We start from the raw sequence: 11864 nt of genomic DNA, 5'->3' as shown, positions 1-11864 counted from the left end.
GGAGGTAGGTGGGCACGTGGAGGTGGGGTCCAGGAAGGGGACATGAACACAGCAGGTCTTGGAGCTTTCTCCTTCAGGGGCAGGGGCAGGAGGACAGCCACCTGGCTTCACCATGAAGGGTCCGAGAGCACGGCATGGAGGGAGAGGCAGATCTGGAGAGAACACTGGCTGGTCTGTGTAGGGAGGCGGAGGAACAGGTTGAAGAGGGAAGAATTCCTAAGACAAACCCTGAAATGACAAAGGAAAAGAATGACAAATCTGATTACACAAACATGAGCAAGTTCCAAAGACCAATCACAAAAACAATCACAAAGTCCCCACCAACTCGGCTGAAAGTAAAACAATTAGCTGAGAAGAAATATTTGTCACCTGCAGACCATGGCAGACAGAGGATTTTATTTTAAAGCAACCTACAAATCACTAAGAAAAAAACCCCAAAGAAATAGCAATCTGGAAAAGGACAGAAAGAGGGAATGTGCAGAAGAAGAAGTGCCAGCAGCTGCCAAACCCACCGTCCACAAAATCCTGGATCAAACAGGCAGGAGACGACATGACAAGGTGCTACTCTCTGCCCATCGGGTTGGCACAGAGTTAAAAACAAGGACCCCGTATTGCCAAGGGAAAGAGCCCTGTGGGTGAGGGTGTCAACTGGGCAATGCCTGTCAACTTCTAGTATAATCATGTGTGCTTCCCTTTGATCCAAGAATCCCGCTGGGGGGAGTTATTCCTGTAGAAATGTTTGCTCAGGTGTGCGAAGATACCTGCGTGAGACTTTTCATCTCAGCATTGTGTGTGATGCTGAGAAACTGTATCTATGGAAAGTATGGAAAACTGAACTGTGTGGTGTCTACAGTGAGTAGACCTATGTGGCCTTCCTGGAAAGAGGCTGTTGAATGAGCAAAGCCAAGTCATACGCTAAGTAGAGCATGATGCCTCCTGTGCATTTAAACAGAAAACTCTCCTATATATTCTCCATGGATTAATAGAGAGGAAAGTAAAGGTTTAGAAAAGGGGTGAAAGTACATGTGTCAGAATGATGAAAGTCATCGCTGCCAGTGAGGGCAGGGGAGGCAGGGCCTCCTTGTACAGTTGGTCAGGCTGTGTATGGCACAAAGTTACAAAGTTGCCCTGTACAGTTGGTCAGGCTGTGTATGGCACAAAGTTACAAAGTTGCCCTGTACAGTTGGTCAGGCTGTGTATGGCACAAAGTTACAAAGTTGCCCTGCCACAGAGGAGAGTGGGGTCTGTCCAGCCCATGCTGCATTCTCCAGTCAGGTGCCTGCAGGGCTGAGTCCACCAAGCGCAGGAGCCTTTTTCTAATTCTCCCAAAGGTATTACATGAGCAGCTGTCTTCCCTGGGGAAAGGACCAAGACTTGGGGGTCAGGGATGTTAGAGGGATGCTCACAGTGTTTGGTTTAAAAAAAAAAAAAAAGAAAGGAAAAATTTTTGTCTGGGTACTGGACCACACCTGTAATCTTAGCACTTTGGGAGGCTGAGGCAGGTGGATCATTTGAGGTCAGGAGTTCAAGACCAACCTGACCAACATGGTGAAACCTTGTCTCTACTGAAAATACAAAAAATAGCCAGGTGTGGTGGTGGGCACCCGTAGTCCCAGCTACTTGGGAGACTGAGGCAGAAAAATCATTTAAACCCAGGAGGCAAAGTTTGCAGTAAGCCAAGATTGTGCCACTGCACTCCAGCCTGGGTGACAAAGCGAAACTCTGTCTCAAAAAAAAAAAAAAAAAGAAAAAGAAAAAAAGAAAAACTTTAATGAAGCTCGTCTATCATCACGTACACCCCAAACATGTTTTAGTGTAGGCTTTGTTGCCAGACCTGAGTTTGAACTTCAGCTCCTTGTTCACCAGCTGTGTGACTGAGCAAGTTACTCTCCCTCTGTGAGCCTCAGTCTTCCCATTAGTCATATGGGCTAAAAAGTCTTTGCACTTTTGCCCACTTGGCATCCACACACCTGAGCTTTCCTGAGAAGCATCTGCACCTGCATAATGGGTCCGTACAGCCTGTGGGGGCTGACTTCATCCCCACTGAGGCCTCAGCACGTGGCAAAGTACGTGGGTGTTTCAAGTAGGTAACACCACAGAGCCCCAGTGAGTGGTTCAAGAAAGGACCTGTGGCCATGTGTGGACCAAGTAGCCCACTTCTGGGACTTCTGCTGCAATAGCAAGAGCAGCTCTTTTCAAGGGGTTGTTAGGAGTGGGGAGGGTTTGAAGGACAACTGCATGGCGACACCTGAGCATGGAAAGACCGAGGCAAGGTGTGGAGAGAGGGGTGGCCAACAATGGCACCTGGGGGCCCGAGTTTGGCTCACTTTCCTATGAACTGGGTCAGGCAGATGCTGTTGGTCCCTGGCCATGTCCCCTTGGCCTTCACAGAAGTTACCTGTGGACCTCCCTGGTGGGACCTGCACCTGTGGGAGGCAGGCTGCTAGTGCGAGAAAGTAAGTGCCCCAGAGTGACCCTCGGCCACTGGGTGGGTGAGTGCAGCCAGCCCCAGCTTTCTCGACATCTGGGTGCAGATGGACTGGGGCTTGTGACGTTCCCTGGTAGGACTTAACCCCGGTGCCCACAATGGGCACCTGCTCACCATGGCACCCTTACCTGTCTTCCTTCCTGCCCCTCTACTGCTTCCCCACACCCACTCTTGCTGAATGCCTACTGCATACAAAGTGGCCAGCGCTTTCCGGGACCACCTCCCAAATATGTGACTTTTGGGGAACCCAAGCTAAGATACTGAGCCAACAAATCTCCCTCTCCTCCTCTCTCTCAAAATGAATTTTAGTTGGTTTTCTTACTTGCAACTAAAAGAAACCTGATTTACACGGGGATTCCAGTGGCAACAGCCAGCTTAGGGAAAGCCTGTGAAGACCACCTACTGCGTGGGAAACACGTGTCTTTGTACCAGGTGCATCACAGATGCCCGTGCCCTATGGCTTCCCAGGCCCCAGCTTCTGCCGAGTCTGCAGAAGGACACACAGACAAGCGGAGCCTTTTGAGTGAAAGCCCAGGAGCCACTCCTAATATGGCTGTGGGAGGGGTTTAACCCTCCCCACCATCCCACACCTGCCACAGCTCCTCACACTACCATGGTGATGGCCATTTTTTTGTGTGTGGTGAAGTCCCCTTTTCACAGCCGATTCACGTGCAGGGAGCACCAAGTCTTGCCGTGTATTGTCCCATGCTGACCACAGAACCACTTAGGGACAACCATGGAGGGATGTGCCAAGCACCTCCAGGAACTGTGTTCTAGGATCTGCCAACATGAGGGGTCTATCCCTCCCCATGTGCCATCAACAGCTGGGAGTGCAGTGGCACTATCATAGCTCACTGCAGCCTCGAACTCCTAGGGAGAAAGTGCTAGGATTACAGGTGTGAGCCACCTCACCTGGCCTGATTTTCACTGTAATTCAACGGAGATTTTGGACCTCCACAGGGAGAGACTGGCCAGAGCGTTCCCCTCTCTTTTCTCCGTATTCCATGCAGTACTGAGAACTGCCGGGTGCTGCCTGTCCCAACTCTGGCCCTGTGCCGGCAGGTGGAATTCTCCAATTGCCTCAAGCAGACCTGGACCCCAGGGCAGGGTGGCTTTCTCAGTGATGCAGAAGGGTCCTCTTCCCTTGCAATCAAGTCTCTGTGAGTGGGAGCAGGTGGCCCTGTTAGGATATGGGCTGGGAAGAGAGAGTCTTCTCATTTCACTGAGGAACAAAACGGTAGACCTTTAGTGACATCTCTACCACTTAGGAGTTGTATCCAGCTGCAAGTAGTAGAGACTTGGAAAATAGTGGCTTCAATAAAACAGGCTTATTGTCCAAGGTCAAAGAAGTCAGCGCCTTCTAGAACATGTATGGCAGTTCTAGACAGTCATCAGGACCCCATAATTACTCTGTCTTTCTGCTCTGCCATCTTTAGGGTTTGACTTCTACCCTGAAGGTTCCCAAATGGCACCTGGAGTGCCAGCTATCATGTGTATGTTCCAGGCAGGGAAAAGAAGAACAAAGGTTAAAAAGGCACATACTGGGGGTTTTTTCACATGCATTGGCCTTTTTGGAGCCTTTTGTCCTGGCCAGCAGCTTCTGCTTGCTCCTCGCCGGTCATCTGTATTTGCTAGAGAAGTTGGAAAAGGGTGTCTCCTGGCTGCTCACCCAGCCACCTTGAATCAACTCAGAGTCTGTTACTAAGACAGAAGCCAAGCATGGACACTGGGTAGGCACTGAGCAGGCTCTTGCTCGGCATTCAATCCCAGTTTTCCTTTCCCTTGTCTGGGATATTGAGGAACAACGAGCTCTCTAACTTAGCAGTCGCTCAAAGCAAGTAAGCATGATTTCTGGAACCAAGTTCTTTCCATGGGGGATTTGCTACTGTGACTGGCACTTCTCCTTCATTCTAGATAAGCTGTGAATGCTTGGGAAGGGTGCACAGGCCTTTCCCTAGGAGGGACAGGCACACGTGACAGCCTGTCACCCTCCTGTGCTCTCTGACATAAGGAAACGTTCCATTACCTGGCAGTGTCAGATGGTCTCAAGCTCTGCGGGGGCAGTTTGTTCATGAGTCTTAGGCAGGTTCCAGAAGCAGGCCCCGAGACAAGTATTTCTGTGCAGGGGGTTTATTAAGGAAGCCTCCTGAGGTCATGGCAAGGGAGAGGAGAAGGGGAGCAGGACAGGGAAGGGAAATCATTTGAGCCAGTTGTGATTTCAGGAGAGGCCCAGCCTCTGCCCGACCCTGCAGGGAGCTCCAGACAAGGGAGCCTGGCCCCAAGACTTCTGCCCTGGTCAGGCATTAGCTGAAAACACCTGGGGCAGGGGAGGAGGGATAGACTCCCAGGCATTCCTGCTCTCTGCCTGTGTGGGAGAAGCAGTTCCTTGCAAGCGTGAGCCACAAGTGAAGCGGTGGCCTGCCCCTCCAAACCTGTGGGCGTTACGTGGAACGAGAGACTTGAGAAAAGAAATGAGACACAGAGACAAAGTATAGAGAAAGAAAAAGTGGGCCCAGGGGACCCTGTCGGCACCCACCGGTCTCTGAGTTCCCTCAGTATTTATTGATCATTATCTTTACCATCTCAGAAAAGGGGAAGTGGCAGGACAATGGGATCATAGTAGGGAGAAGGTCAGCAGAAAGACATATGAATAAAGATCTCTGTGACATGAATAAGTTTAAGGAAAAGTGCTGTGCCTTGATTTGCATATGCAAACATCTCCATAAACCTTTTAGTGCATAAAGAGCAGTATTGCCGCTAGCGCTAGCACGTCCCACCTTCAGCCCTAAGGCGGTTTTCTCCTTTCTCAGTTCATAGAACATACAATCTGGTTTTACAGCGAGATGTTCCATTGCCTAGGGACGGGCAGGAGACAGATGCTTTTCTCTATCTCAACTGCCAAGAGGCCTTCTTTCCTCTTATACTAGTCCTCCTCAGTACAGATCCTTCATGGGTGTCAGGCTGGGGGACGATCAGGTCTTTCCCTTCCCATGAGGCCATATTTCAGACTATCACATGGGGAGCAACCTTGGACAATACCTAGCTTTCCTAGGCAGAGGTCCCTGCAAACTTCAGCAGTGTATGTGCCCTGGGTACTTGAGATTAAGAGAATGTGATGACTTTTAACCAGCAAGCTGCCTTCAGGCACTTGTTTAACAAAGACACATCCTGCACAGCCCAAAGTCCGTTAAACCTTGAGTCACCAAAGCACATGTCTCTTGCAAGGACAGGGTTGGGGGTAGGGTCACAGATTAACAGCATCTCAAATACAGAACAAAATGGAGTCTCTTATGTCTACTTCTTCCTATACAGACACAGTAACAGTCTGATCTCTTTTTCTTTTCCCCACAAGGAGAGGACGCTGTGCAGCCCAGATGCTGGGAGATAGGGGCACAGATCTGATAAGAGGAACTTAGCGGGTCCGGCTGAACAATAACAGCTTGGGCCTCCCTGCACATTCATAAAGACAAATACTAAATACAATAACTGTATATTAACTAGATAATGTTTATCAATATAAATATATAAATTAACATGGGTAATAAAATCGTAATCAATACTGTTAGGTAGTGTTTCCTGAGTGCCTTCGATGTTCTGGACACTGTGCTGAAGAAGCACTTTCCACGGGTCTTCCCACTTCCTCCGCACTCCACCCGTGTGTGAGGTGGGTACATAATGATCCCACATTCCAGACGAGGGAACTGAGGCCCAGGAAGGCCGCGCCAGCTCTCTGGCTGCAGAGTGGTCTCTGGTGTAGGCCAAGCGCTCTCACCAAGATGCCTGCACTCTTTGCTGCCTTTCCCAGGGATCAGGGCCACACAGCTGAGGGTCCCCTCCAAGGTGGTGTCTCAGGCCCGGTGTCTGGCCCTCTCAGGGCCTGGAAATCCTGTTGCCCCCCAGCCCAGTGGCCCCGGGGACTTGTGGAGTCCTCTGTGCCATGCTGCAGGTGAGTGGGGTACTGGCAAGGCAGAGTGAGGGCTGCGGTGTGACTTTGGAGCACTTCTGTCATTTTCTCCCCCCAAAATGAGACAGGATCTTGCTCTGTTGCCCAGGCTGGAATGAAGTGGTGCAATTATAACTCACTGTGGCCTGGACCTTCTGGGCTCAAGTGATCCTCCCGCCTCCCACAGCCAGCCTCCTGGGTAGCTGGGACCACAGGCCCATGCCACATTGCCAGGCTAATTTTTTAATTTTTGGTAGAGATGGGGGTCTCGCCAAGTTGCCCAGGCTTCATGTCATTTTCTGAAACTGTTTCTTTCCCACCTTAAAAATGGAACAAACAACCCCTCATGGGAACCAGCATCCTCCACTCCTGGGCTTTCTGGGGCGTCTCTCCCAAGTTCCCCGGGGCCTGACCCTCAGAACCCGGGTTTGCTGCAGGGTCTACACCCAGCTCCAAGCTCTCAGCCCAACACTTAGCAGTGGCTGAGGAACGATGGTCGAACAGGCAAGGAATGGACACGCGAGCGCCAGTGAGTGCTTTGTTCCACAGGAGGCCACGGCTGCCTTGGTGCCAAGGGACAAGCTGTTCCCTGGAGTTTACTTCCCAGTGTTCTGGGAAGCGTCCAGCTGCAGACAGCAGCCTGGGGGAAGTGCGTCCTGGCTGCCCCCACCCCTAGTCTCACGCTGGCACAGCGGGACCAGGGCACAGGGTGGGGAGATGAGGGTGTCTGTGGCCAGGCCTCCCAGGTTGGCTGGAGGTGCTCATCAGGCTCCCAGGCGGTGCTCCCAGTAGGTCTCTTTGTCCTCTGGTCACTTCCTGCCTGCGGGAGGCCACTGGGCCTGGACCAGCGCTGCCCACAGCCAGCAGGGCCCTGGTTTACCCCCATGGGTCTTGAGCTGCTGAGCACTGATGCCACAGGGTGGTGCCAAGGCACCTTCTGGAGAGGGCCCAGAAGGCCTGGCCAAGGGTAGGGGTCGTGGTGCTGCGGTCCCTGCCCAGGGGATGCCTGGCTGGTGCAGGGAAAGAGGGAGGTGGTCCTGGAGGCAGTGCTGCCTTGATCTACCCACAGGAGCGCACTGTACAGGGGTTACGTGAGTGTGGGATCGGGGTCCCCCAGGCCCCATCTGCCCCCTCATGCTTGGTGGCATTGAGCAGGTGTCTTAGCCACTCTGACATCTGCATTCTCCTCTGTGAAACAGGATGTGACAGGACTCCCTCTTGGGCTCCTGAGATCCTGGCATGTGTAGCGCTGTGTCAGGCACAGTTCTAGGCCCTCTACCTTCACTGGGTTTAGGTAGCCTCCTACCAAAGAAGGATAAGAAGACCCAGAGAGGCTGAGCAATTGCCTGAGGTCACACAGCTGCCCAGTGGCCTCAGAGGACACAGCTGGTGTCCCATCCATCAATCACCCACCCTCCCTACCCAGGACTCGCCTCTTCAGGTCTAAGCCCGGGACTCCCGAGTGGGCTCCTTGGGCCGCTTCTCCCAGCTGCAAGGACGGGCAGTCTCCACAGCTGGAGGCCTGGAGAGTCCTTGCCCCAGGAGAGGGTCTCAGCCAACAGTGGCTGTGGGGGTGGTGGACAACTACTCTAGCCCCTTGCTCCTTAGTGTGGCAACCTCTGGGGCCTGCTCCATGCTATGTCCCAGGGCTCCCCGCAGCACAGGGCTCCCCGCAGCATGGAGCTTGGCACTTCACTGGTAACTGCTTTGATAACGCATACTTTACTGGCTTCTTCCCTCCCCTGCCTCTCATGCCCTCCCCTGGGGCTTCCTGCATCTCCCAAACCAAGCACTGGCTCTGGGATCCTTGTCCCAGCGACTGACTCAGCCCCCGCCCGAGACGGTAGCAAAGCCGGAGTTGGGCCAGACAGTCGGGCTCCAGAACCTACTTTTATTTTATTTTATTTTTTTTTGAGACGGAGTCTCGCTCTGTCGCCCAGGCTGGAGTGCAGTGGCCGGATCTCAGCTCACTGCAAGCTCCGCCTCCCAGGTTTACGCCATTCTCCTGCCTCAGCCTCCCAAGTAGCTGGGACTACAGGCGCCCGCCACCTCGCCCGGCTAGTTTTTTTGTATTTTTTAGTAGAGACAGGGTTTCACCGTGTTAGCCAGGATGGTCTCAATCTCCTGACCTCGTGATCCACCCGTCTCAGCCTCCCAAAGTGCTGGGATTACAGGCTTGAGCCACCGCGCCTGGCTCAGAACCTACTTTTAAAAAGTTTTGTTTGTTTTGTTTTGTTTTTTTAAAATAAGGAGGTAATGGGGTCTTGCTTCACTCTGTCATTCAGGCTGGGGTGCAGGGGGCAGGCAGCCTCGAACTCTTGGGCTCAAGCCATCCTCCTGCCTCAGCCTCTCCAAGTGCTGGGACTGCAAGTGTGACCCACTGCAGAATCTGTTCAGTGGGGCGGCTGGACTGGTTTCGACCCACTGGACTTGTTTGCAAAACCCCCCACCGGGCACAGTCTCTGGACATTTTCCTAGTTTGTGACAAGGGGCCGCTGCCAGAGGCGAGTGAGGGACCTTTTACCCTCTGTGCCCCTCTGTCCCTGGGTCAGGGCCCTGAAATTTATTGCACCCACCAGCCCCAGGGACAAAGTCCTCCGCACAGGGCAGGTAGCCAGCCCCCGGACCAACGCCTCAGGAAGGTAAAGAAGCTGGGTCCACCCATGCTCACCACCTGACTTTGGTCCAGGGCAAGCGGTCCAGGGCTCCATCCCTCCTGAACTGGTTCCTCCCAGCCCCATCCAGAACCCGGGGTGCAGAGGAGTCCAGTACCTAGGTCAGCAGTGCCACCTGTTGGTGACCATCAGAAGGTGCTGGCACCTCGTTCTCTGCTGGATACCAGGCAGCCACTCTGTGGCATTGAGGGCTGTCACTCGGGAGGGCTGTCACCCAGGGAGGCTGTCACCCAGGAGGGCTGTTACTCAGAAAGGCTGTCACCTAGGAGGCTATCACTCAGGAAGGCTGTCACCCAGCAGGGCTTTCACCCAGGGCTGTCATCCAGGGGGGTGCTACCCAGGGCTGTCACCCAGGAGGCCTGTCACCCAAGAAGGCTGTCTCCCAGGAGGGTTGTCACCCAGCAAGGGCTGTGACCCAGAAGGACTGTTAACCTGGAGGTTTCAGAGTGGAGTCAGGTTTTACAGGTTGAAACCTGGAAAGAACTGTCGGGTTTCTGGGTGTAGCATCTGTTCCATGACATGATGTACAAGAAGGAAGAATGGAAGAGACTGTGATCTCAGCTGCTTAGAGATAGGGTTGCGGTTGCAACGGTCAAAAATGGCAGCCCAGTGAATCCCATTGTCCATGGTGTGAATTCTTGGAGACAGGTGCGTCCCTGCCAGCCAGCGATATGAGAAATGATGTTCAAGATTGTTTTGATTCAAGTGTTTTGATTCAAGACAGGGATGGGTGGGACAGGGTGTGGATTTCTGCCCAAAGCACTTCCTATGTGGAACCAGCAGGGCAAATGGCTGTGGACCAGCATGCAGCCAGCCAAAGGGAAACTGGTGTGCAGAGAAGTGTTCCTGAGAGTCAAGTGCATAAAATGCAAATCAAACGTGGGAAGTGCCAAGAAACGTTATATCAGGACATCACTCCAAATTTGGAAAGAATGGGCAGTGGGGAGATGACCTTTTGTTGAGCCACATTACCCCAGCCAGGACAGGAGGCCTTGGGGAACCCCTCTTCTTTTTGTCACAAGAAAAAAGTGTATATTCATAGTAGGTGAAAATTATGGTGATATTGAACAACCGTCGTTAAAATGGTATCACCTGTATCTATTGATGACATTTCATAGCCTTCATGTAAGCCATTCTAAGTGGCTGCAAACATTCATTTTACAGGGCTGACCATGACATTCTTAAGTTTCCTCTATTGCTGAGTATTCAGAGACTTTCCAGCTTTGGGTTTAAAAGTGATACTCGCCAGGTGCAGTGGCTCACGCCTGTAATCCCAGCACTTTGGGAGGCCGAGGCAGGTGGGTCACTTGAGGTCAGGAGTTCCAGACCAGCCTGACCAACATGGTGAAACCCCATCTCTACTAAAAATACGAAAATTAGCTGGGCGTTGTGGTGGGCACCTGTAATCCCAGCTACTCGGGAGGCTGAGGCAGGAGAATCACTTGAACTTGGAAGGCATACGTTGCAGTGAGCCGAGGTTGCACTCCAGCCTTTACAACAAGAGTGAAACTGTCTCACAAAAAAATAAATCAATCAAAGTAAAAGTGATACTCAAGTGTATGTGTCAAATTTTGCCCACTTTTTGGATTATTTCTTCTGGATGGATTCCTAGAAGTGGAATTCCTGAGTAAACGGAAGGCAGGACCTTTGTTCCTTGATCAGTGACTTCACACTGTTGGGCCAGAGCCAGTCTGGCTTTTCGCTCAATTTGATTGGTTCCATGCAAGCCCATGCCACTTTTTAATGCACATGAACCTTTTTTTTTTGTTTTTTTTTTTTTTAAGAGGTGGATTCTCATTCTGTTACCCAGGCTGGAGTGTAGTTGCAGGATAACAGCTTGCTGCAGCCTGGTCCTCCTATGCTCAAGTGATCCTTTCCCTTCAGTCTTCAGAACAGCTGGGATTACAGGCATGCATCACCATGTCCCACTGATTTTTTTTTTTTTTTTTTGCTAGAGACAGGGTCACGTTATGTTGCCCTCACTGATCTCAAACTCCTGACGTCAAGTGATCTCCAGCTTCATTCTCCTAAAGTGTTGGGAGTATAGGCTTGAGCCACAATGCCTGGCCTGTACCTAAATTTTTTTCCCCACACATCAGAATTTCCACAAAATCATGTGTTCTATGCCTACATTTTTAAAAATAAGACTTGCCGGGCACGGTGGCTCATGTCTGTAATCCCAGCACTTTGGGAGGCCGAGGAGGGTGGATCACGAGGTCAGGAGATCGAGACCATCCTGGCTAACATGGTGAAACTCCCATCTCTACTAAAAATACAAAAAAATTAGCCGGGCGTGGTGGCAGGCACCTGTAGTCCCAGCTACTTCGGAGGCTGAGGCAGGAGAATGGTGTGAACCCAGGAGGCAGAGCTTGCAGTGAGCCGAGATTGCGCCACTGCACTCCAGAATGGGAGACAGAGCGAGACTCCATCTCAAAAAAAAAAAAAAAGTAAGACTTCTGGCCAGGCGTGGTGGCTCACACTTGTAATTCCAGCACTTTGGGAGGCTGAGGTGGGTGGGTCATTTGAGTTCCGGAGTTTGAGACCAGCCTGGGCAACATGGCAAAACCCTCTATTCTCTAAAAAAAGATACAAAAATTAGCTGGGTGTGGTGGCATGTGCCTGTAGTCCCACTACTTGGGAGGCTGAGGCATAAGAATCGCTTGAACCCAGGAGGCAGAGGTTTCAGTGAACTGAGATTGTACTACTGCACTCCAGCCTGAGCAACACAGAGAGATCCTGTCTCAACAAAAAAAAAAAA

The 11864-nt window shown here is 51.8% G+C and overlaps 1 protein-coding gene across 1 annotated transcript in view; it reads right to left on the bottom strand.

The window, feature by feature from the left end:
- Positions 1–11864, bottom strand: part of LOC105536042 — a 23127-nt gene that overhangs the window by 4414 nt on the left and 6849 nt on the right. The window contains 1 exon segment of the mRNA XM_011975308.1: positions 7854–7920. Coding sequence (XP_011830698.1) covers positions 7854–7920 — 67 coding nt within the window.

This window comes from Mandrillus leucophaeus, unplaced genomic scaffold (assembly GCF_000951045.1).
Source record: "Mandrillus leucophaeus isolate KB7577 unplaced genomic scaffold, Mleu.le_1.0 Scaffold153, whole genome shotgun sequence".
Taxonomy (NCBI): Eukaryota; Metazoa; Chordata; class Mammalia; order Primates; family Cercopithecidae; genus Mandrillus; species Mandrillus leucophaeus.
This window is presented reverse-complemented; position numbering and strand designations above follow the sequence as displayed.